The 24,943-nt window shown below is 35.4% G+C and overlaps 2 protein-coding genes across 2 annotated transcripts; one reads left to right on the plus strand and one right to left on the minus strand.

The window, feature by feature from the left end:
• The first annotated feature begins 3,341 nt into the window (after positions 1 to 3,341).
• On the plus strand, positions 3,342 to 14,963 carry LOC113690425 (probable LRR receptor-like serine/threonine-protein kinase At1g53430). Its single transcript, XM_027208325.2, has 24 exons — positions 3,342 to 3,738; positions 5,674 to 5,845; positions 6,165 to 6,236; positions 6,734 to 6,802; positions 6,889 to 6,960; positions 7,036 to 7,107; positions 7,582 to 7,653; positions 7,989 to 8,060; positions 8,177 to 8,248; positions 8,350 to 8,421; positions 9,307 to 9,378; positions 10,136 to 10,204; positions 10,347 to 10,412; positions 10,558 to 10,617; positions 10,690 to 10,728; positions 10,819 to 10,868; positions 10,981 to 11,345; positions 11,480 to 11,678; positions 11,760 to 11,894; positions 12,482 to 12,600; positions 12,782 to 12,992; positions 13,086 to 13,323; positions 13,519 to 13,669; positions 14,264 to 14,963. The coding sequence occupies exons 1-24, from the start codon at positions 3,609 to 3,611 to the stop codon at positions 14,672 to 14,674; spliced, it is 3,060 nt and encodes a 1,019-aa protein (XP_027064126.1). The 5' UTR covers positions 3,342 to 3,608; the 3' UTR covers positions 14,675 to 14,963.
• Positions 14,964 to 15,097: 134 nt separating this feature from the next.
• On the minus strand, positions 15,098 to 24,195 carry LOC113690428 (probable leucine-rich repeat receptor-like serine/threonine-protein kinase At3g14840). The gene is made up of 24 exons (XM_027208330.2): positions 24,038 to 24,195; positions 23,741 to 23,912; positions 22,928 to 22,999; positions 22,741 to 22,809; positions 22,552 to 22,623; positions 22,376 to 22,447; positions 22,172 to 22,243; positions 21,989 to 22,060; positions 21,810 to 21,881; positions 21,646 to 21,717; positions 21,488 to 21,559; positions 20,596 to 20,667; positions 20,398 to 20,466; positions 19,754 to 19,819; positions 19,631 to 19,666; positions 19,453 to 19,493; positions 18,241 to 18,623; positions 17,833 to 18,028; positions 17,297 to 17,428; positions 16,973 to 17,091; positions 16,643 to 16,853; positions 16,298 to 16,535; positions 15,912 to 16,062; positions 15,098 to 15,627 (listed from the first exon to the last, which is right to left on the minus strand). The coding sequence occupies exons 1-24, from the start codon at positions 24,114 to 24,116 to the stop codon at positions 15,241 to 15,243; spliced, it is 2,997 nt and encodes a 998-aa protein (XP_027064131.1). The 5' UTR covers positions 24,117 to 24,195; the 3' UTR covers positions 15,098 to 15,240.
• Positions 24,196 to 24,943: the final 748 nt, after the last annotated feature.

Genomic DNA, 24,943 nt, shown 5'->3' on the forward strand with positions numbered 1-24,943 from the left:
TTTGAGAGTAAATACAAATCTGTGTTTGAGAATAAATATTTGTGATAAAGTAAATGTTTGAAAATAAAATTCATGTAAAGAGCTAGTACTTTAAATAGGCAATACGTATTTGCCTATAAACTACGCTCGTTAAAGTTTATTAATTGTTAATTAATTTGTAATACTTTGTCATTCATTGGACATGTGGCACAAAGGACAAATCAGGTACAAAATTCTAATTTCACTCTCTAAAATAATATTTAATCATTTGGACTGAATTTCTAAAGGATTAGTAACCTCAGGGGAGGTCAGTGTAATTGTTCAAACTACGGGGGAGGTAAGTGTAAATGTTAGAAACCTCAGGGGAGGTTTCTGAAATTATCCCTAAAACAAATTATTGGATGCATGGATGCACCCATGCACGTAGCTTTGGGGTCCATCTCCACCGACCTGAGCCAAATCTGGGGACCCTTTTGCTTTTCCAGTTTGGAATTTTCTGTGGCGGCTTTCCTATTTTTCCCGTGAGCATTTTTGAGCTGACGTTTTTTGACCATAGAATTGCACTTTCTTTTCATAAAGAAAAGATAAAGATTAATTAAACTGGATGCCGTGGAAAGTCATTTAATTTAGACTTTTTTTTTCATAGATGTAGCATTTATCATCCCCGCTTCAAATGAAGAAAAATTGAAGTGAAGATTATTTGCCAAGTTTTGACGATTGTATTTGCTATTTGCTAGCATTTATCAACCTTTTTCTCCATGTTTTCGGGAAGAGAATTACAGGTCTAAAACATCTAATTAATATGCCAATTCAAAAATTTTGCAACAAATATGTTTATAAACATGCCTGATAAGGGGTTTATGAGCCTCTAAATTAAATGTCCATTTTCCTCAAAAGAAAAAAAGGAGAAAACAAAAGGTGCATGACTTGGAAACCTATCAAAATCAACTGGAACTAATTATTCGCTTTATGTTTTCTGAATAATCTACTGTTTTTGAAACATTAATGGTAAAGGGTGGCGAAATTTCAAAATCTTCTTGTGTTTGAAATATAAAAGCCCACGAGGCAGGCGTTTTCTTCTGCATACATGTGGAAACCAGGATTCACATACTGTTCTAGTTCATAATTTAGGTTAGGATCTTAAATAAAATAGTTCCCATATCAATAAAGAGAAGTCCAACTACTAATACATTTGAAAGAAAAGGAAAGAAAGATCAAACTCAAATTGTAGCTAGGAACATGTCAAAATTTTACAACTCTAGTTGGAAAAAATAAAAGGGACCCTGATTACGGTCAAAAGAAGGTTAAGCTTGATTAGTACGTACTATTTTGCTGCAAACAAAAACTTAAAAACAATTAAACATAGAAGGTTCTAAATACTACGGAAAAAGTTGAACTCTTGCAATAATCTGAAGAGTAAAAGTTTGCTTTCGAGGTATCTAGGTCGTACTCCTTTTTTTTTTTTTTTGGATCAGACACGATAGTTTCTATTTTACACCTATTTCTACTTTATACTCGGTGAGTTATATAACATCTACCTCCTTCAGTGGGGCACAAATTAAAAAAAAAAAAGAAAATATCATTTGTATAGCCATTTTTTTAATAATAGCACTCTAACTATCTTTTGTATCATATAATCTAATAAATAAAAATTATATAATACAAATGATAGTAAGAGTGCTTTTATTAAGAAAATGGAGTGCGCGCTATTATAAAAATAAATAGAATGCTATTAATATTTGTAAGAAAAAGTTCTTTTAGTAATAGAAGCACACAATAATAGTATTTACATAGTAAGGTATAAGTTATGACATACGTATTTAACAAATAACATAAAAGGATGCAACTGCAAGTGTGAATTTTTGTGATGGAAAAACTCACGAGTGGACTAAATTTCTTGAAACATTAGGCTTATATATACTTGTTTCTTTGTCAGGGATTGTAACTAATCAAATTACTTGTAAACACATGTATTTATTGACTCTCTATGAATTACTAGGAATAAAAAAGACATTTTTCTAAAATTGAACCTAAGATGAATATTTTCTCTTGGTTAGTGAAAGCACATTTAGTAATTTGTAGGGAAAACTTTTTTTTTTCCTTATAACTATATGGACACGCTTCTCTCTAAATGATTAAGTTTATTAGTTATAAGGAATCATTTCCAACATCATAATTACCAAAAAAAAAAAAAAAGAATTGAGACTCAGTAGAGATTGATGTAAGAGTTTTAATTTTTTTTTTTTTTTTTTGGTCTAAGAGGAATGACCGGTCTTTTCTTTACTAATTAATTTCCAACATCCCAACCACCTCTTCTATAAAGACTGCGTCCATCTTAATTGTTGCACACATTTTGCATTAAAAGAATTCGATTTTGATTTGATCTTCGGCTCTTCTGATTTGAACTTTCCAAACCCATAATCCATTTTTCTCAAAAAGGGACAAAATACCTTTTTTTTTTGCCGGTGCTGCAGGCGAAGGGACATAAACACTTGATTATTTTAACTAAGGGATAATTTCAGAAACTGTCCTTGGAGTTTGTCATAATATCACCTAGTACCCCTCAAAATTTTTAAAATCTCACTTACGTTTACGTCTCTTAGATTGACTTTTTTTTTTAACATTTTAGCCCCTTTTGGAGAAAAGTAAGAGAGATAAATCTTTCCTTTCAATACTATCCTATTTATGAAACTTACATGAACAATAAAAATTAAAATAAGGGTATAAGTAAACTTGAAAATATCCAAAAATTGCCTATTTCCTTTTTACATGAAAAATTTTTTGGTAATGTTTTGATATTTGGTAATGAAAAATTTTTGGTAAAAATTTTGATTAATCATTTTTATAATTTTTTTCTATAAGTAGGCTTTACATGCAAATTCCACATATAAAATTTTTTTAATATAAAATACAATTTGAATTACATCATGTATTAAAACATACTTGCTAAAAAACATTGCTTGACTTCCTTAAATCCATCCTGCAAAATTCTTCAAGATGTAAATTACTTACCAAAATTCATTGAAGTGATTGCCGTTACTAAATTTAACTTAACCACCATTTGAATACAGAGAAATATGGACTAATATTGAATAGTCATTTGGCTATTTTTATTAATATTTTTTGGGTTAAAAATTCTCTTTTATTTTGGAATTTTTGGTTAATTAATTATTAAGAATGCAATGGTAATATTATCAATTTGTGATCATTGAAAGGGATATCTAACCTTGTCAAGGTGACAGGAGAGATAAGTGAGATTTTAGAAATCTCGGAATGCTAAGTGATAAAGAGAAACATCGAGGAAGGTTTCCGAAATTATCCCTTAAGTTAAAGAAATTTTCCAATTCCGCGCCTTTATTCTTAACCGCTGCCCCCCGCCCACAGGTCAAGGCCCGTTTTCTTTCTTTCTCAAAAAATCTCACGCCCTCTTCTTGCTTGTGCCTGTGTGCTGTCCTAAAATACTCTGTTTCTGTTTCTTACTGCTACTTTTCGTTTTATTACAACGTCTGTTTTCTTCAGAAGTTATACGTACGTTGTAATATTTAGTTTGCTTGTTTTCTTGACATCTGCAATTGTACTGGAGAAAGTGCTGCATAGGTCAACGGAGCCTTCTGTTCTTAAGTACAACAATGGCTACATCAAGAAGGACACTTCCTGAGGAGATACATGTTAGCATCGTCTATTTTTTCCTGGTTCTGCACTTCTTCAGTTGTACTAATGATTTAAGATCCTTCGCTCAATTATTGCCTGAAGAAGAAGGTAAGATGGAACTCCACAAACTTATATCTTTGACAATCAAACATGCAGCATCTGTATGATTGGACATCATTTAATTTGCTTAATCTTTCTCTTGTTTTTCACTTCTTATTTGTTCTTCCGGGGTCAGTGAAGCATGATGTTTGTGGGTTTTTTTTTTTGAGAATTTTAACATTTATAGAATTTTATTTGACAAAAGTTTTGTTGGTTTAGCAAACAATTATGGGTTTAAACGACCAGGATCATTCATAGGTTGCAAGAGATAGAAACTAGAAAGAAAGCAGTCTTTACGAGGGATTTTTTTTTCCCACCCTTCTTTGTAGACTGTAGTATCTTTTATTTTGGAGGAGGAGTTTCCAGACATGGCTATCTTGAAAAGAAAATGTTACAAGTGCACTACTTGCACAGCACAGGTCCACATAGCAAGACGTGCCCTTTTAACTTTTCCTTATTGGCATACTGTTATTGAATTTTCCTTTTTCTGGGTTAGGCAATGATAAAAGAATAAAAATTCAGGAAAAATCAACCCAACTAAAAGATAGATCGATTTTGGAAATCCCCAAAATCACATACTGTCCACTCTCAATGAATTATTGAGATGTCGGCCCATTCTGGCACGCCAACCTAACTCATTTGAGGGGCTTAATCTTACGACTGGTAATGAAAATATCAACAAAAGATGCCAAGAGTTGATACTGACCAGTAGCCAATTGCATTATACCAAGGGGCACGCATGGGCTGTACCCTTGTTATGCTACTATTTGTTTTACAGTATAGCGTGCACTTGCAATACTTTGTTGTATGTGTGAAATTTGCTTTTTGTTTCCTAAAAGTATAGATTTTATTTGTGTGCACCTAATATTATTAAACTGTACAACAGTTTATAGCAAGGAATAAACAACCAAACATAACTGCAGCAAACCATAATTGTATCATTGTATTAGTTCTGTAAATGGTCATGGGACACCATTGGCTTGGTCTTAATCTAGGTGAGCTGGAGTGGGAGCCTTATGGTTGTTGCATTGAATAAGTCATGTACCCAAAATTGCAATTGCACTACTATAAGTGAAAAAACTGCAGTCCGTCACATGCAGTATTTATTACAACAAGGTTGAATTGGAAGGGAAGGATTGGATATGGTTAAATCGGTTCGCAGGAATGGTCTCTTTGCTGAATTTCTATTTTTGGGTTGATTTAAGTTTATCTGCCACCAAGCTCTACCAATCGTGTATATATGCAACATTTTTCCTCGTTTCATGAGTTACACAGATAATCAAATTTTCTGCACTGGAATTGTCGGTCCAATATTTAATTAGGTTCAAATATGAACTTATGAGCAACCGGCCAAAACCTTTGGGAGGAGTTTGGTCAGGCCATAGATTGGGACTTTGCCATGCCTCTTGACATCTGAGTATAGAGTGTGTGAAGACTGTTATGCTGGCTTTGACGTGTCCAAGTCAAAAGTTAATTTTAGCCGTGAAAGTTTTGGGAGGCGTTTTTATTTGACAATTCTAGGTTCACACAGTAGATCAAGATAACCACGAAGATGTTTTTGACAAGCTAATAGAGAATTGTCACAATTTTGAAATGAAAAGGACAAGTTAACTAGGAATTTTGCCTGAAAAGAACAATTATTTATCTAAAAAAAGAAAAAAACAATTCTTACAAAAACTTGCTTCAGTTTCTATTCTTTTATGTGTTTTACTGAAAATGCCCCACATACTAAATTATTCAGCTGGAGTTACTGTTGTTATTTTACGGTGTTCAATCGAAGCAAAGCTTTTCCCAAAAAAAAAAAAAAAAACTTGTTATCGTGAAATTGACTTCGGGATGCTCCAAAAAAAGAGAGAAGAAAAGAAGAGTTGAAATCATTATTTAAATATAATTATGCATGTTATTAATTACACATTGTGTTTTGATCGCAAATTCATGTTGCAGTGCAAGTTCTTCAAACGATATCATCAAAGCTGCAGATCACAAACTGGGATCTTAGCCGGAGCTCTTGTAGTGAGGGTAGCGGTCTCAACCGGACCTTTGGCGATAGCATTTATAGCAATGTGACCTGCAATTGCTCTTTTAGTGCCAACACTGTATGCCATGTCACAAGCATGTATGCTCTTAATCTTTTTGCTATTATCACTCTTGACTCTTGCGCGAATGTCAGGTTTCTTGAGGTTTAGACGTTCTATACTAAATATCTGCTGTTTAAATGGATGGAGGGTGATTTTGCCCGGTTACGTCTCTCATGAATCAGTGACATAGACATAGTAATGTTTTCCTTCTGATGTCCACATCTCAAGATGTCAAAAGTTAATTTTTTCTACTCCATACTAATGTTTCTGAGCTTATTCCTACTTGGTATGCAGACTTTTTTTGTTTGCTGTTGTATTCTCATACATGTTTTTTTTTTTCTGCTTTGGGTGACTCAGAGAGCTGAAAGGCCTTAATTTGACCGGGACTTTGCCTGCAGAATTTGCAAATCTCAGTCATCTTCGGGAAATGTAAGTTCTTTGTAGCTAGTAAGGAATTCTGTTGAGAATGTTAAGTTTGTTAGTTCAACAGATGGATGTTGTACAGCAATGGTTCCTTTGATTATTAATTTACACCTGCATGGCAGCCCAGGGAAGCATTCAATATGATTGTTTTCCATTGAAAATAGGAGATGTAAAGGGACTAAATTTGTGGTCATTTTAATTCTCATATACCAAAATCATTCTCCCCTGAATGGAGTTCTAATTGACAGAATGATGCCCAAATTTCTGCGATTATTATCAGCTGGCGAAAATCATGTGGCACTTGTATTGGAAGATAAGTGAAAATAAACATATGAAACTTGACCACGAGTAAGATGGACAAAATTATTGCGGCCACATTTTAAAGTAGAATTAGTTCATCTAAGATTCATATGACAACTTAGACCAACTTCTCAGGAAACTACCCCGGCTGTCTTTTGTTTGAGTTTCTGTCCACAGACTTACTTTGCTTCTTGTTTTTTCAGAGACCTCTCACGTAACTATATCAGTGGATCAATTCCACCAAGTTTTGCTCGGCTTCCTCTCACTAATCTGTAAGTCACTTGTTCCAAATAATCCAGGGTCGTTCTGCATTTTGCTCTAGACTTCTTGGATACACTAACAAGTCAGTCTACTACAGGTCACTATTGGGAAACCGGATTAACGGTACAATTCCTAGCGAAATAGGTGATATTTCTACTTTGGAAGAGCTGTAAGTGGAGACGATGAGCAGTGTCTACGCCATATTCAAATAGTTGGGATACTCAACTGGGCTATGTTTTTGCAGGGTTTTGGAAGATAATCAGCTTGGTGGACCTCTTCCCGCTAATCTTGGAAGGCTAAGCGGATTGAGGAGACTGTAAGACTATCCGATCATTTTAGGCAATCTTACCGTACATGCAAAATGATTGCAATCTCACGCACTTTTAAGTTAACAAGAATCTCCCATTAGAACAAGTTGAAGTTGTATTTTGTAACTCCGTCCATGATAAATTTAGCATGATGGTGTTGTTAATTATTACTGTAAAACACATAATGGTGGTTCTCATGCATCGTTTATTTCTCAATTTGTGGTTCTATAGTCCTACTACTCCTGCTGAGGTTTCAGAAGTGAGACAGCTTCAGCAGTTGATTATAAAAGCTTGGAACAATGCAATTTTCCAAGATTGGCATTCTTTTCTCCTTTCTGCTTATTTAGACACCATTTCTTTGCTTTTACATCAATGGACTCTATGTTGTAACATTAATTCTCTACCAAATTCAACTTGAATTAGTTCTGTTTTTCCCTTCGTCGTAAGCATATGTCTACCGATGATGAACATTTCTCTTGCAGCGTGCTTTCTGCCAACAATTTTACAGGAACAATACCGGAGACATTTGGGGATCTGAAGAATTTGACAGATTTGTAAGTCATTACATTTAAGCAATTAAAAATGTTTCAGGTTTCATTTGGATCCTAAATCTTGTGGGGATGATGGTAAAGTATACTTGTGATGTGAAGGAACAGTATTGTTTTTACATGTCCTCTCCTTCCTTTTTAGTAGATATAAAACTCAATTAAGTGTGCCGAATTGTAACAGGAAACAAACAAAAACAAAATAAGAATTCATTTTCTTTCAGAGCCCAGCACAAGAAAATGATTTTCTGGGGACTCTCAAGTCTTCTTTTCCTCCTAAATTGAAAATGAAATTCCTAATGGGATGACTCAAAATATTTGAGAGCTTTCTTTGCTGTTTGCAGTAGGATAGATGGAAATGCAATTTCTGGAAAGATGCCCGACTTTATTGGCAATTGGACAAAACTTATCAGACTGTGAGTGTTCTTCTTGGCATCATCGATGCAACTTTTCTCCCTGTTCGGAATAAATTTATTTGCTTTTTGGACTATGGTGATGCTGTCTTACATCAAGCGGAACCAATTGTTCGCAGAGATATGCAAGGCACGTTAATGCAAGGACCAATTACTCCTGCAATTTCCCGGTTGACAAATTTATCTGAGATGTGAGACAATTTCCTGTTTAGACTTTACTAGATTTTTTACTACAACATGCTCAAATGGATTCTGACATCTGCTTCTTGATCACATAAATTGTGGTGCTTAGGAGGATACTCGGCTTGAGTGGTTCAAGTATTAGATTTCCCAATTTGCAAGACCTGGAAAATATAAAAACAGTGTGAGTTGGTGGCAGGATCTAGCTGTGCCTTTGGAATAGATATCTGCTAATTTTTATTTTTTTTAAAGGGATAATTTTAGAAACGTCCCGGGAGGTTTTTGACAATTTCAGTGAGCTCTCCTAAAGTTTGGAAAATTACACCTACCTCTCTTGATTTGATAGTTTTAGTAACAAAATCTTAAAATAATATTGATTTGGTCAAATTTTTAAATGAATACCCAACAATGCCCTTGTGTAATGAGTTTTAATTTATTTCCCTATACAATTATAAGATTATCTAGTATAAAATATATTAAATTTTCATATCCGTATCTACTATTTGATAAACAACTATATAATAATAATTTTATCACTATGATAGGATACTTTTGATGGTACTTTATTATGGATTTAGATTTATAAAATAGAAAAAAATGTTGAAATAATTCATATAGAGTTATGAATTTTTCGAGTAATGGGATTATCATAATTTAGTAGTAGTTTTAGGGCATTTCTTTTTATTTATTGTTATTTTTAATACCAAAAATTAGAAAAACAAAGATTAGTAAAAACATTGGACTACATATAAGAAAAATCATTAATTCGACATTTGGTTACGATAGAAACTAGAGGTAATAGTGCAGTTATACAGTGTTTATTGGCAAAAAAAAAATTAAAAAAAAAAAGGAATACGACGGTAAAAAATGAAAAATAAATTTAACAGTAATTCTAAGTATAAGCATCCCAAGCAAGGGAATTTCAATAAAAATATTTAAGGAACAAGGGAGGTATGTGTAATTTTTAAAACCTTGAGGGAGCTAAATGACATTGTTAAAAACCTCAAAGGAGGTTTCTGAAATTAAACCTTTTTAAAAATCTGCTAATTATTTTGTTCTCATGATGCAGAATATTAAGAAACTGCTCCATTTTTGGCCCAATCCCAGAATATATGGGCAACAAGCGCAAACTAAAAACACTGTAAGTTTGTTTTGCAGGGAGGCATTTGTGTAGTTTTATTGATCTCTGCCATTGACATTCTCTAAGTTGATTAGAAAGTTAATTGCATTGCAAGTGCAATCATAAATCTAAGTTAAGACAACAAAAATATATAGCTTTGCAAGTGATATAGCTTCACTGTTCCATTTGTTTGCAGTTAATTAAATACACGAAGACAGCATTATGAACATGCTTATTAGTGTAGGACTAGTTTATTCTAGATGAACTTATTTCACTTCACCAAGACTTGAACCTTTTGTTATTTATCTATTAACTAAATGAATGTAGTTTTGCTTTTTGTCCTGCAATCAATTTTAGTTCAACATGAAAAGAATTGATATTGAATATCTACTCAACCGTTCACTTGATTTTATATTCTGAAGTTGAAAACATCAGCCTAAGAACGTTAGTTAATATAACCTATCAAATTCCCGATTGAGAATTCATTATGTGGACAGATTTAGCTTTTTCTCATAAACAAGCAGTGCTTTCATGCCTGAAATTGGCATTTAGACCTTCTGATTGAGGTTAAAGCATACCTTTCCTTTCAAGTATGGTTTAAGACAAGTTTTGTTCTGTCCAATTTACATTCAGAAGAAGTGATTTAACATACACAACAGGCCAAGATTTCTACTTAAATGGTGGGAGAACCTTGTGACTGACTAGTGTTTCCAGTTGTAATGACTGATCTCAACTATTATGTCTTTTCTTTTGGGTTCATTGGGCAATGCTTTTGCAGGGACCTTAGCTTCAATAACCTGACTGGTCCAATCCCAAATACATTTCAGAGGTTGAATTTTGATAACCTGTAAGTCACTTTACCTAAATTGCATTTTGTGCCCAATTATCAAAACTTTGATACTTTTCTTGGATTTTCAGACAAATGGGGTTTGCGTACATCTAAAGCCCTTGCCACACCCAAAAAGCTAATGCTATACCATTTTCTGCAGCCTTCTGGCTTCTAATGCATTAAGTGGAGAAATACCCAGTTGGTTACTGGACAGCAGAGAGAACATGTTGGTGCTTGTATACTCGTGTCTTTTGAAATTCTGAATGGATGCAGAAGTTGCAATTCAAGTGCATGTATATCATACATACGGAGATATATATATATATATATCATAGATTTCTCACATTTTGCATGATTGTATTTGCTGGCAGTGACTTGTCTAACAACAATTTTACTCCATCGTCCACAACAAGCTGCCAGTCATCCACTGTGTAAGTGTTTCTTTGCTTTCTTGGCAAGTGGAATATTTCACGGTTTTAATCAAAAACCCCGTACTTCAACAGGAACTTAGCCTCCAGCTCTTCGACATCAACAAGCAATTCGTGAGTCCTGAAATACTAAGTCTTCTTGTTAGATTTCATTTTAGTTTGTCAATAAAATCATGTGGATGACCTTAGCTTCATACAACACAGAATTGCGTGGTGTTCGAAGAAGGACCTTCCTTGCTCGGGAAAATCCCAATGTATGTTTTCCAAAGTACCATTCTGTTCCTTTTTTATGGAATCTTGTATTATTAATTTGAAGTTACCTGTAATCCGTGTGATTTCATGAATGATTCTTGCTCGCATATGCAGATTATTCATTGTTCATAAATTGTGGAGGAAGCAGGATTGGTTTTGAGGGAAATGAATATGAAGATGACCAAACTAACCGTGGTCCAGCTTATTTCTTTTCCTCCTCAGAGAAATGGGCTTATACAAGCTCAGGAGTGTACATGGGAAAAGATGATGCCAATTATGTTACTAGTTCTTCATCATCAAATTTGACTGGTGAAGAGATATACAGAACTGCACGCCAGGCCCCCGCTTCACTTAAATATTATGGCCTTTGTCTAAGAAAGGGTAGCTACAAAGTGCGCCTCCACTTTGCCGAAATAATGTTTTCAGATGACAAGAAATTTAGCAGTCTTGGGAGACGCATATTTGATGTATCAATTCAAGTAAGAAAATACCAGCAGCTAATTTCTGGGTTTAGCATATCACGTAGCTTGAAATCAGTTTCTTTAAGAACCTTATTGGGATAGAAGTTATACAAACACTTCTGCCGTATCTTAGTCGAACGTTTTTAATGCAGGGAAATGTAGTTCTCAAGGACTTTAATATCATGGAGGAAGCTAAAGGTGTTGGGATAGGAATTACCAAGGACTTTAAGGATGTAATTGTAAATGGAAGCACTCTGGAGATCCACTTATTCTGGACTGGAAAAGGGACAACAGCAATTCCTGACAGAGGTGTTTATGGACCTCTAATATCTGCAATTACTGTGACACCAAGTTAGTTTATCCTGACTCTTGTTTATTCTATATTTCCTTCTTCAGAAACATCTCTGAGTCATCCCTTCTATCTTCTTCTAGATTTCGACACTCATACAGGGCTATCAGTTGGAGCTATTATTGGCATCGTAGTTGCTTCATGTGTGGTGGCATGTTTAATTTTAGTTTTGCTGCGACTGAAAGGATATTTAGGAGGAGACGACACTGAAGATAAAGGTGAGATGATGTGTAATGTGTTTTTTTCTTTTGACTATAACAAAAAATCGATTGTCAGCTATCTGGAAAGTGATCAAACAATTGAAGTACCATAAGATAAGATGAGATAAAGAAACGAGTAGGGCCTAATAGTAAAGAATCTTTTCTTGTGAGAGCAGGATCATTGAAGCGATGCATCTGTATAGAAAATAGAGCATTTTTGTAGGAAGTTCAAGAAAACCAACCAAAAACAACTAGGTGTTCCATTTTTTTTTTTTTAAAAAAAAAATGCCAGCTGACATACAATTGAAGTTAGTTTGTTTATTTATGTTGTGTTCTGGAGACGATAGTGTTAGAAAGGGATGTCCATGTGTCTTGAAAGTTTGCCCCTGGACAAACAAACATTGTGGATATTTGCCGGTGCTTATGCTGTAGTTTTACAATCTAGTTAGCAGCGAGATAAAAGGTACTTAAATATAAGATTTGAAGTCACATTATGGATGTCGTGGGTTGACGAAAGGGAGATGATTAAAAACATGTTTAAAATTGCACTTTAAGTTTCTTTATCTTTCATTCTGGAAGAGTGAACCTTTATCGTTTCATTTCAGAACTTCGAGCTCTGGATCTACAAACAGGATATTTCACTTTGAGACAGATAAAAGCTGCCACAAATAACTTTGACCCTGCCAATAAGATTGGTGAGGGTGGATTTGGGCCAGTTTACAAGGTTGTTACTTACAATTGAACTTCTGATTGATTTAGTTTCATTTGAATATTGACATTGCAAGAACTGGAAAATTCATCCTAGCCATGCTTGTGTTGGACCAAGGACATAAGGGAAACAAATGTTGACCCAACTAATTCCACTATGATGTTTTATCATGCTTAAATGATGCTACTATTCCCAGGGTTTATTAACAGATGGTGCTGTAATCGCTGTCAAGCAGCTCTCTTCAAAGTCAAGGCAAGGAAATCGAGAATTTGTTAATGAAATTGGCATGATATCTGCGTTACAGCATCCTAATCTTGTGAGGCTTTATGGCTGTTGCATAGAAGGCAACCAATTGTTGCTAATATATGAATACCTGGAAAACAACTGTCTTGGTCGAGCACTATTTGGTAAGCATTTTGGTATCATCTTTATGAGAAAGCATAGCTTGCAACATGATATTCAATTTTCATGCTCTTCTCCCTGGTGCTTTACATTTTTAGGTCGAACGGAACGGCTGCTATATCTTGACTGGCCAACAAGGAAGAAGATATGCTTAGGGATAGCAAGAGGTTTGGCTTATCTCCATGAAGAATCTCGGTTGAAAATTGTCCACAGAGATATCAAGGCTACAAATGTGCTTCTTGACAAGGATCTCAATGCTAAGATATCTGATTTTGGTTTGGCCAAGCTTGACGAAGAGGAGAACACCCATATTAGCACACGAATTGCGGGAACGATGTGAGTTTTCATGCCTTTTGCCTTCTCTAATTTGTAATTCTTTCTTCATCTGATTTTTGTTGGCAGCAAGATTATTGACTGGAATTTTTGTGTGTGAGTGCATGATGTGGACAACAGTAAATTATTTGGAAAAGAATACGACGGGATTTATTATCGAAAACATCTATTGACTTGTTTTGTTATCTATTCTTGCAGAGGTTATATGGCTCCTGAATATGCTATGAGGGGTTACTTAACGGACAAAGCAGATGTTTACAGTTTTGGAATAGTTGCACTGGAGATCGTCAGTGGGAAAAGTAACACTAACTACAGGCCCAAAGAGGAGTTTGTGTATCTACTTGACTGGGTAACCTCTTATATCAGCTCTATCCTCCAGGGGAAAGATTGCCTTCTTTAGCTCACACTCAAAGTGATTTAGCAACTTTGAGTTGGTTACTCGAAAACGATGATTTGAATGAACATGTCTTTTACTAAAATTAAATTGGCTGAAATGATGGCTTTCTTACTGTTTTGAATTCCTAAAATTGATCAAGAGTATCAACTATCAAGGGTACTTAACAACAATGGTGGTAATTTGGAGGGGAGGGTGGAAGCAGGAGTGACAAGGAGGATTTTATCAGAGTTCCCAGAATTAGATAGAGAGGAAACCAGAACTTTGGCTGAAGATTTTGTTTGCTAGATTTCATAAATTAATGATAAGGATCATAGCTACCACCTATCAATCCATCAATGAATTTGTCATCAACCCGTAGTCTCATGAAAAATAATCTTGTAGGGTGAATGAGCAGGAAAGCTATTTTAGCTTATGCATCCATCCTATCAGCAAATGTTGGTGTTATATCCTAATATTCTGCCTACATTTCTTTGTTTTTCAAATTGTTAATGCCAATGGCTGAGTTAATAATATAACCTTTTCCTCATTCTATGTGGGAACATGCAGGCTTACGTCCTGCAAGAACAGGGAAATCTTTTAGACCTTGTGGATCCAAGTCTTGGTTCAGACTGCCCTGCAGATGAAGCACTGAGGATGATAAACTTGGCATTACTATGCACTAACCCATCTCCTACTCTTCGGCCAACCATGTCTTCTGCAGTGAGCATGCTCGAAGGCAAAATCGCAATTCAGGCACCACTAATCAAGCGCACCTCATTGAATGATGACATGAGGTTCAAAGCCTTTGAGAAATTATCACAAGACAGTCAATCCCATGTTTCTACATTCTCCATTGACAGCAGCCAGATCCCTAGGACTACTTCAATGGATGATGGACCATGGATTGACTCATCAGCGTCTCTTCCTAGTAAGGATGAACTGCGTGATTCTTCTTCATCTAGCAAGCTTCGACTCTGATCTTCAAGATGGTGTCAAACTGTTGAGTATTTCACGATGACAAGATTTAGGATTGCAATCTTGCAAATTTTTTGGTTATTTGATGTCATGCAGATTCTTCATGACATTTTTCAGGTACCTCTGGAGGTGCAGTGTTCTTCTGTAACAAAATTCATATTCTCTTGCAACAAAACTAATGCGGTTGTGTAAGCATTGTAAATATTTTGGAATTGGAATTCTCTAAGAATTTGTAGTTTGGAATTGAGAAGTGGAGAAGTGAAGATGACTAAAAATTGCGATTAGTGTGAAATTATGACTCTCCCTACGACCAAGAAAAATGAAGGATACAGCAAGGCCTTCCTTAAGGTCCTCCCGTTCCGACAATATATCCCCGTGAAACAAATTGAATCAATTAGTAATGTTTCATTCATTTAATTAGTATCATAACTGAAATGAAATACTTTTATAAGAAGATAGATTCATATGGATATGTATATATACACACATAGGTATAGATTTACAGTTATATTTCAACAAGAAAGGAAGGATGGAAAGACTGGAACACAAAAAGCACAGAATTATGCGCGTCACAATCTCTTCATCAGATAATCAGAATCGATATTGATCGGATATAAATCTGCCGCCGATGTTGAAGGTGCAGTAAACGGCACTTCCATTGACACATGTTGTGCGTAGCTCTCATCTGAATTTGGCACTTGTTGCTGATTGGTGATCTCCTTGCTGGGCTCAACCTTGTTACTCGAGAAACTCAATTCTGAAAGGAGCTCTGCATCAACTGCTCGCCCTTCCAACTTGCTAACCACCGTCGACATGCCAGGTCTAACGGTTGGTGAGACATCGGTGCAAAGAAGGGCTATGTGAATTGTAAGCATGACCTCCTCCTCATTGAAGTTTGATCCGAGTCTCGGGTCTACCAGTTCCATTAGTTTCCCTTCCTCCTTCAGCAGCTTAGCCTAAAGAAACCGCAAACTAGGATTTCAGCAGATAGAAATTGTATCCTTGTAAGCCTGTATAATTATAATTTTTCTTTCATGTGATACATGATAAAAAGATATTTGCATCAACAGTTCTCAAATAACAGCAAGAAATACCTAATCTTGTAAGAATGAGGTCCAAAGCTACTAGCAATGAATGAAAACTTCTTATTTCTCATGCCTAACATTACGCTGTATTCAAAATGAAGCATCAAAAATCCTAGAAGATAAATAAAAGCAAGAGAACAAGATAATGAACCTACCCAGTCAAGAAGATGGAAGCCATCCTGCCTTGGTTTGATACTGGCATTACTCCTTCCGCTGACAATCTCCAAAAGGACAACCCCATAGCTATAAACATCTGCTTTGTCAGTTAAGTAGCCCCTCATTGCATATTCAGGTGCCATATATCCACTGAAACATCATAATTATGGATTTAGGATATGTATTGACAGGTCATGACCAAAACGTCCTCCATAAACTACTCAAGTATGAAGTGTGGTTCATAGCTAATACATTTCATTTACCAATAAATGGACACATATTGGCACAGAACAAAAATAAAAACAAAAAAAAAGAATGCTGAACTTCCTTTTGAGAGAGTATTATGCTACAGCCTTTCACAAGAAAGTATCGAGCATGCACTCACTAGGTTCCAGCAATACGGGTACTAATGTGGGTGCTTTCTTCATCATCAAGCTTGGCCAGACCAAAGTCAGATATCTTGGGGTTTAGATACTTATCAAGTAGCACGTTGGTGGCCTTGATATCTCTGTGGACAATCTTCAACCTTGATTCTTCATGGAGATAAGCCAAACCTCTTGCTATACCCACAGAAATCTTGTGTCTTGTTGGCCAGTCTAATTCCAACTTGTGTTCTTCAGGACCTGTCGGTATCCATGTGCATCCAAAGAATGAAAAATAAATTATCTTGAGTGCAGATGAAATTTTTACTTGCACATGATTTTTGTAGTTGGATTGCAAATTAGTTTACCAAACAATGCACGAGCAAGGCTGTTATTCTCCATGTACTCATATACGAGTAATAATTGGTTTCCCTCGACGCAGCACCCATAGAGCTTCACAAGGTTAGGATGTTGTAGAGCTGAAATCATGCCTATTTCATTCACAAACTCGCGGTTCCCTTGCTTTGATTTGGAAGAAAGCTGCTTCACAGCAATGATAGTGCCATCTGCCAGATGACCCTTTAGTACAGATGAAATCTCAGGTTAGAACCCTTAAAAAGAAAATGAAGATGCGTCCGTTATAGTACGGTTATAAAAAAGTTAGAATTTTGGGGAAAATAACCATGCGTATAGGTCACCTTGTAGACAGAACCAAAGCCACCTTCTCCAATTTTATTGGCTGCATCAAAATTATTTGTAGCAGCTTTAATTTGTCTTAGAGTGAACGATCCAGTTTGTAGGTCTAGACCCTTTAAATCTGCCAAAGGAACTTATCAGGGAGAGCATCTCTTAGCTGATTCATAAATTCTGAGAAAATCCAAAGAAATCAATATCCCCGAACTTGGAACCAGTAGATAGACCAAGCTACTGCTCATCATCTCTCATTTGGACATTTCTAATGGTTAATAACCCTCAAGGAAAACACAAATATATTGCACTGAGAATAAAATAGGATGACTTACCATTTTCCACGGTATCTCTGCACCGCAGACAACCTTTCCACCAAAGAACACAAATTGTGACAAGAAGCAGAATTGCAATTACAATCGCAGCTACAGCACCAGCTGGTAAGCTTTTTCCATGTGGTCTAAAGTCTGCATATTGGGAGAGAGAGATTACCCAACCATCTCTAATGGGGGAAAAAAAAAAAGAAGTAAAATGCTAGCAAATTTTCATTTTTGCTCCATGTTCTTCAAAGATTTCTATAGGCTAGAACTTATTTTTGGAAACACTATACGTACACATCACAACAGGTCTAGGTTTCATGTTCTGTGATGAAGAATCACATGAAAACTATAATCATCCCCAAATAAAATTCCCTCTGCATAGTAATGGCTGGTGAAAAGAAAACACATCTGGTCATTAGAGCATTATTATTTTCCTTTCCACAGAAGCTCTTATTGGGTGTGCATAAATAAACTATAAAATTAGGACCAACTCAAAAAGTTCTATTTTTCCTCTTGCCAAAAATAATAGCTTTTGACGATTTGAAGCTCACCAGGATCCACAGAAATTGCTGAGATCAGAGGACCATAAACTCCCCTGACAGGAATACCAGTTGTCCCTTTTCCAGCCCAGAAGAGGCGGATTGCCAAAGTGTTGTCAGTTACTACTGCAGTAAATTTTCTAATAACAGGTCTATTAACTCCACCAGCCTCATCCTCAATATTGAAATCTTTCAGCATCAAGTTTTCCTGAATTAATGACAGAAATCAGCCATGGTTAAGCAAGCAGAAATGTGTAATATCTAAGGTAGAAGTAAACCAATCAATTTGCACAAGTTCAAACTCTATACTTCTACCAAGGTCACTAGCCTTTTTTTTTGTCAATCCAAAAATTCCTGATTCTTTTGAATAAATCTGCAAACATATATATATGAAACAAGTAAAATACAGTGTGAAGATACCTGGATATATATATCAAAGATGCGCCTCCCCAGACTACTATATGTTCTGTCATCAGTAAACATAATTTCAGCAAAATGAAGGTTTACCGTGTAATTCCCATTTTGCATACAGAAACCATAATATGTCAGTGAAAGCGGGGAAAGTCGTGCTTCTGTATATAATCCCGAGTTGGTCCCAGATATGCTTGTATTGTTTCTCCAAATATAGGAATCTCTGGGGCGGTCATCATCCAAGAAGTTACCGGTGCTGCTAAATGCCCAGTTACTACGAGACCTATGGACGAAATTTGAAGGGCCACCTGGCTCTATATCGTCATCGTAACTTATATCATCATCATCTTTCATTTCTCTTCCACCACAATTTATATGGAGAGAGTACCAACCTAGTATAAAGCAATTTCAAAGTTTTTTATCATTTGGAACAAAAGAAAGCAAAATTTAAAAAAGTGCAACTAAAAAGAAAAGTACGATTCCACCTAAATGAAACTTGTATTATTCATACTATGCACTTGTATCAATATAGAAAATGAATGCAATTGTTAAGCAAAGGAACCAAGAAGAAAACAGATAGGCAAGGAATATCAGCGTTATAACACCAAGTTAGTACACATGCATATTTCACCATCTTTCTGAATTGGTGGTACTCCAGTTGTTTGCTTGACAAGGAAAGGAAAAAGCGATTTATGCTGTAAAATAGAAATGTAATAAGATGTGAAATGAAAACCAATAGCCTGAGCAAGTAAATGTACAATTAGTTGTCAGATCAGAATAATGAATCTAATTTGCTCAAGTTGAAGGCTTTATATATAAGTCAGCTAGTTTTTTGGTGAACTATAAATGCTATACCACCAGATCCTCAATGTCTAGACACTCATTCAAGGAATTCAAAATTCAGGAATCCTTTAAACTTCAAAGTTTCCCGGAGCTAAGATGTTCCGGTCTAGAATATACATGGTCAATAGCTGTTGGATGCAATTAGTAGCTGTTTGATTGTCAAAATGATTGTAACTTATCACTCAGGAATAAACTCAAAAACCAAGTGAATTGAGTCCAATATTTTCACTCCACCTTTGTCAATTTCTTTAGATCTACATCTGATAATAACTATTAGCTCAAGTCTAAACTTATTGGCCTTCTCTAGAGAGTTCAACACTCTTTCAAGTGATTCATAAACTATTAAAATCCAAGATCAGTCAATCAAGGATGACTTACTCTCTGGACAGCTGAAGCTCCTTAAGCATGAGACAATGCCTCTGAAAAAACAATGCAATTATCCACTATTAGTTTGCATCATGTGGAGATTCGAGTTGTATATTAAGAAGGAGATTATGTCCATTACTTTATCTACTGGAATTGGTAGCATTATAAAATAGTTACATTGAAAACTTACGGTGTGTTGCCTTTTGAGGAGCTTGCAAACAAGTTTCTGATAACAATTAGCTTCAAATGTTAGATAGCTTACAGAAACTTGAGATTAGAACTATTACTTTCAAAGAAATGAACGTAAGCTCACAAGTTTCCAGTCGGTAGACAATCTGACGCTCCAGAACTTTTGGTAAAATTGTTGTATGAAAGATCACTGAATCAAAATTCACGACATGATCAATAATCAGTTAAAGAATGCATATACAACTTGTCTTCTGTTCCCTTTAAAGAAAATTTTCATTTCAGTCTTTACCATTTGTATTTTGCTGAGTAGTTATATAATAAGCACTCTAGTTATTTCCACCTAGTTAAAATATGATGATAAGTAAAACCAAACAAAAACATAGGAAATCCTTAGCAGTCCTTCAATTCAGACTCAAAAATGATAATTGTCAGTTAGCAAGCTGCTTCAACATCAGAAGCCCTATTAGGTTACAATGTGGGACATGAGCATGAAAACGAAAGGAAAAAGAAGTAGCACTTCTAAACAGAATAATAATCATTGACTGAAAGAACTAGATACTGGACAACACAATTTATTGATGAATGATCAGAGTGAGATAACAAACACAAGGGTCTTGCTTTTTGTTTTTCTGCAGTAAAAGGTGAGTTCACTGTAAAAGAAACTTATGATACGCATACTTGATTAACCACGTGAGATGCTACCGAAACCATGCTCCATTAAACAACCATGACATTTTTTACTTCACTAATCTTTGAAAACGAACTCACATACGGACTTGGCCTTTTGTCAGCATCCAGTCCGGCACTGCTCCAGTGAGGAAGTTCCCAGTCAGATAACTAGAAAAATCAGCATTCATAGATTAGCAAATCTTACCTGTTTCCTACATTGTACAAGCAACTTTTCAGCTATAGACTAGTTGCAGTAGTAAGACTTATCAATCCAGCAACAGTGATCAACATTCTTACATATTTTCGATCTTTGGTAGACCAAACAACGTCCTTGGAATAGGTCCACTTAATTTATTAAAACTGAGGTCCCTGCAAAAGAAAGATAAATATGCAGGTTTTAAAAGAAGCAAGGAAAAATGTTCTTTTAATCTAGTCAAAGCAGTTCTTCTGTAAGGAGTAGCCTCAAATACATATTTACGTTTTTTACCCAGATAATTTTGTGGTTGGCCAGCATTCCACTTCATTTAACGCTGTTTCATCAGTTAAAGCACAAGTAGATATATCCTTTTACTTAAAGGTGCATGTATTGGTGTACGATGTTTATGGCTCAGCAACTCATCTGTACTTTTCATTAGTTCTTTGTGGATACTACCTTTAACATTGAGGGAACATATTAACTTCTATTCTTCTCACCAAAGTTCCCAATAAGTCTATACTGCCTGTTATCAATCTGTCTTGCCTCTTATCATCTGCAAGCTCACCAATTTCACTGGTATCTCATTGCAATTTGCTCAACAGTCGCCCCAGGAATGATGGTTCAAAAGATAATAATAGATAATTTGAAAATTTTGTAAATTATTTGCTTTAGCACCTCCCAACTATTACTTCTTAGCTAGGACAAACTCTACACGGAGCAGGTTGAAATTCTGAATCTATTTGCCCTCCTGGGTGTCCAATATGCTGTACAAGATGATATACACTACTGCAGTAGAGCTCTTCTCCTTTATGTAGAGCTCTTCTTTTTGACATAACTTGCAACAGACAAATGCAGGTCAACAGTTTTCTACTATCGGGTTCAATGTGGGTCATATATTTGCAAATGCAAGCACAATGTATGCACGTTGTGTGGCAGAAGTTGTATAGCAACATCACATATTGAACTTGAGAATAAGGAACTAAATCTACTCACAAGAGTTTCAATTTTTTAAATGAGCCAAGAAACCCTGGTAGCTGCCCAACAATATTGCAACTCCTTAATATCCTATAAAAAGACAAACTCCGCATCAAGTCAGAGCAAAATAATGGGTGTTCTCCCTTGAGAGTGCAACAGAATTTTGTGAGACTCACAGCGTCCTCATATTAGTTGCCGCACTAAGTGGGGGAAAATTTGTGTCATTTCCGTTCAAATCACTGATTCTCCTGTTTGTATTAATTCAAAGAGAACAAAACTTCAACAGATTATATTGTTTAAACGCTTACTCATAGTAAAAAGTACAAAAACATGAACTCACAGGTCAGTTAATTTTGTCAAGGAAGCGATGCCAGATGGCATTGGCCCACTTAGACCACTAGCCTGTATCACTCTGCCATCACAAGAAATTAGTTGCACAATAATCAACAAAACATGGTGGAAAAGAAGTTGTAAAGAAAATTAAAATGTTGCAATATCAAAAAGGGCTCAAGGTCTCACAGTTTCTCAAGGTTTGTCCAGCTCTGAATGAAATTAGGTATACTTCCTAGGAACTGGTTCTCCCCAATGCGACTGTGTTTTCCAAACAAATTCATCAGGAATCAGTATCTAAATTGAAGTCAGAAATATATCAGAAAACTCTGATCCACTTGTGAAATGTGAAAGTCAGAAAGAGGAACTCACAAGTCCTTCAAATTGGTCAACCTAGCTAGCGTTCCAGGCAACTCGCCAGTGAAATTGTTTGAGGTTAAATGTCTTACAATGTCAGGGGTTTAGAACAATAAAAAATGAACATTTGTTAGTTCTTGATATCCATTCCAATAAAAAAAAAGCAACATGATTGTCGAACATAAAGCATAACAACTCGATATATTTGAAGGGTCTTACATTTTTTCTATGAGAGTGAGATTCCCAAGCTCTGGAGGAATAGTTTCAGACAACTGATTGAATTCAACAGTTCTATTCACAATTCAAACAAAAAAAAAAAATCAACTTTGATCACACAGTACAGGAAAAACAGAGTACATGACGAGGAATGAGAGAAATCAATGACAGATTCTTACAGATTGACTAATGTGCTGATATTTCCAAGTTCTTTTGGCAATGACCCTGATATACGGTTTCCAAGCAGGGAACTGCAGTGACCAAACCTAGCCACATTTTAGCCCTTACAAACGGTGGGGTAAAAAAACCTTTTTCACAGGAAAAAAAAAAGGGGGGGACAGGAAAGAAGTGAAAGATACAAAACATACATGTTTACAAGTTGCATGGAACCCCATTCCCGTGGTATTGTACCATTAAGGTAGTTGCGTGTTAGATCACTACAAAAATTTACATAGTGACAATTTGAGTTAGATAAAGATTTTATCTTTTTTCATGGGTTTGCATTCTTTTCTTTAAGATTTTAATCCACAGTAATATAAGGGCAGCCATATTCACATTTCTCGGAGATACGGGAGCTTGATCAATTCTGGCGGCAACGTTCCCGGAAGATTCTGAGCTTTGAGTATTCTGCATTTTGGAAAAGATAGTCATTAATTGGAGTGAATTACATAACAGAACATACAGCAGAGGAGTTTATAGTTTATAGTATCTTCATGGAATTTGACACTTTGTTTGGGAAATTTCTTCATATATAGAGAACTGTCCGTACTATTAGTGATTAGTTTTCCTGCTAAATGACTCCGTTTCGATTTGGGGAGTTATTTTTTAACTGGATTTTTTATTAAGTGTGTACGAAGGACAATTTTTTTTTCTTATTATTATTATAGTAGCATGCAGACGCTAACTTTGAAAGTAACGCATACTACAACAAAGATTTGTTTGGCATTGTTGTGATTTTGACAATCCTTTTTTTTTTTTTTTAAGTTTAACAGAACTAGTTCTGCAGGACATCACGATCGTTTAGTTGGTTTCTTTTATATACATATACATACAAACATATATATGTATACATACAAACATATATATATGTGTGTGTGTGTGTGTGGTATAGAACTAGGTGGTACGTATAGAACTTTTTTTAAAAAAAATTTTTGCCCGGAGCGGAACATATGGACTTTAGCTCCAAAATGCTGTAAAATCACATAATTCTGCAAAATTTATCAGGCCAGTCAGCGAAGACAAAATCATCTTCACATCAGAAACCAAAACAAACCAGTGTTCAAATCTGAAATAAAAATACAACCAATGAAGACGTATCAGCACTTCAACAGAGGATTAATGATTTGAGTACGAGAGAATAAACTTTACATGCTGACAACATGGCAAACTGTGTGATTGAAGAAGGAACAATCACAAGTAACCGCATTCTGAGTTTCTATGGGATTAGGAGTACTCCAGTTTTGCAGTCCACTGCATGGATCCACACTGAAATTCCAGTCCGTCTTCCTTAATGTCCCAGCAATTTGCTGCAAAGCTCTCACTACGAGAAACAAACAAACAGAAACAGAAAATAACCATTAAGGATTCTGCTTTTATCTTTTCCCCATGCCCAGAGAAGAAAAAAAATCTTTTGTCCTTAGACTGAATATGGTACTGTATAAGCACCTTCATCAGGAGGAAGAGTGGTTCCAGAAGCAAGGAGAACTGCCAAAGCAAGGAGAAATGCTACCCGGGCGAAGAACATGTTCAGAGCTGTTTAAGGGAAAGAGAAAAGACTATTGATTATGTAATACCAAAGAAGAGATAACTGATGATCAAGAAATAAGGACGGTGATTGAGAATTTCATGGACACCATGGAGACACCAATTTATCTTGGAGCTTGACAGTGAAAGCGTGGACTTGGGACTAGTATACCTCGAAAATGATTCTTGAAAGCAGAATTACATGCATGATTCTTTGAAATAGAAAATTTTTTTTTTAAAAAAAATGAAAGCACATATATGACCTTTCTTTATAAATTGTGTTAATTTCAGAAACCTCCCCGAGATTCATCCTAATTTCACCTGGTACTTTCAAAAATCTTAATTACCTCTCCCATCAATTAATATGATGTGATTAGATGTCCCAATTAGAGACGTTGAAATGATAAGAAGGTTACCCCCCATGTTTTCCTACTTTTTTAAGCAGCAAAAGGTTGGGAAAAGATTTAAAAAAAAATCTATAAGCAAAAATATCTAAAAACAAATAACAAGAATGCTATCTAAAACATTTTTCTCCCTCTTTGTTGCAAAAATCTTTACTTTTAATGTTCGTCCTTGCCACAACCTATTCAAAAATCTTTGCTTCTAATGTTAATGTTTGTCATTGTCACAACTGATCACCTAAAATTTTTATTCTAATTTCCCTTTTTGTGGCAAAATTTTTGTGTTTCTTTACTACGAAATCTTTACTCTTAAATTTCCTCCTTGTTGCAACAAATCTCTTGAAATTTTTGTCTTTTTATAATGTTTAATTTCCTCGTTGTTCCTCCTTATTGCACTTGCACCTTCTCATATTCTAAATTTAATATT

The sequence above is a fragment of the Coffea arabica genome, chromosome 5c (genome assembly GCF_036785885.1).
Source record: "Coffea arabica cultivar ET-39 chromosome 5c, Coffea Arabica ET-39 HiFi, whole genome shotgun sequence".
Taxonomy (NCBI): domain Eukaryota; kingdom Viridiplantae; phylum Streptophyta; class Magnoliopsida; order Gentianales; family Rubiaceae; genus Coffea; species Coffea arabica.

Bases quoted from the DNA above. Each gene is read 5' to 3' on its own strand.
- LOC113690425 (XM_027208325.2), top strand. From the start codon at position 3,609: ATGGCTACATCAAGAAGGACACTTCCTGAGGAGATACATGTTAGCATC. The intron at 6,237-6,733 runs GTAAGTTCTTTG...TTGTTTTTTCAG, and splicing joins CTCAGTCATCTTCGGGAAAT to AGACCTCTCACGTAACTATA. The intron at 10,205-10,346 runs GTAAGTCACTTT...CATTTTCTGCAG, and splicing joins AGGTTGAATTTTGATAACCT to CCTTCTGGCTTCTAATGCAT.
- LOC113690428 (XM_027208330.2), bottom strand. From the start codon at position 24,116: ATGTTCTTCGCCCGGGTAGCATTTCTCCTTGCTTTGGCAGTTCTCCTT. The intron at 19,667-19,753 runs GTGAGCTTACGT...AATTGTTATCAG, and splicing joins TGTCTACCGACTGGAAACTT to AAACTTGTTTGCAAGCTCCT. The intron at 16,854-16,972 runs GTGACCTATACG...TCTGTACTAAAG, and splicing joins GCTTTGGTTCTGTCTACAAG to GGTCATCTGGCAGATGGCAC.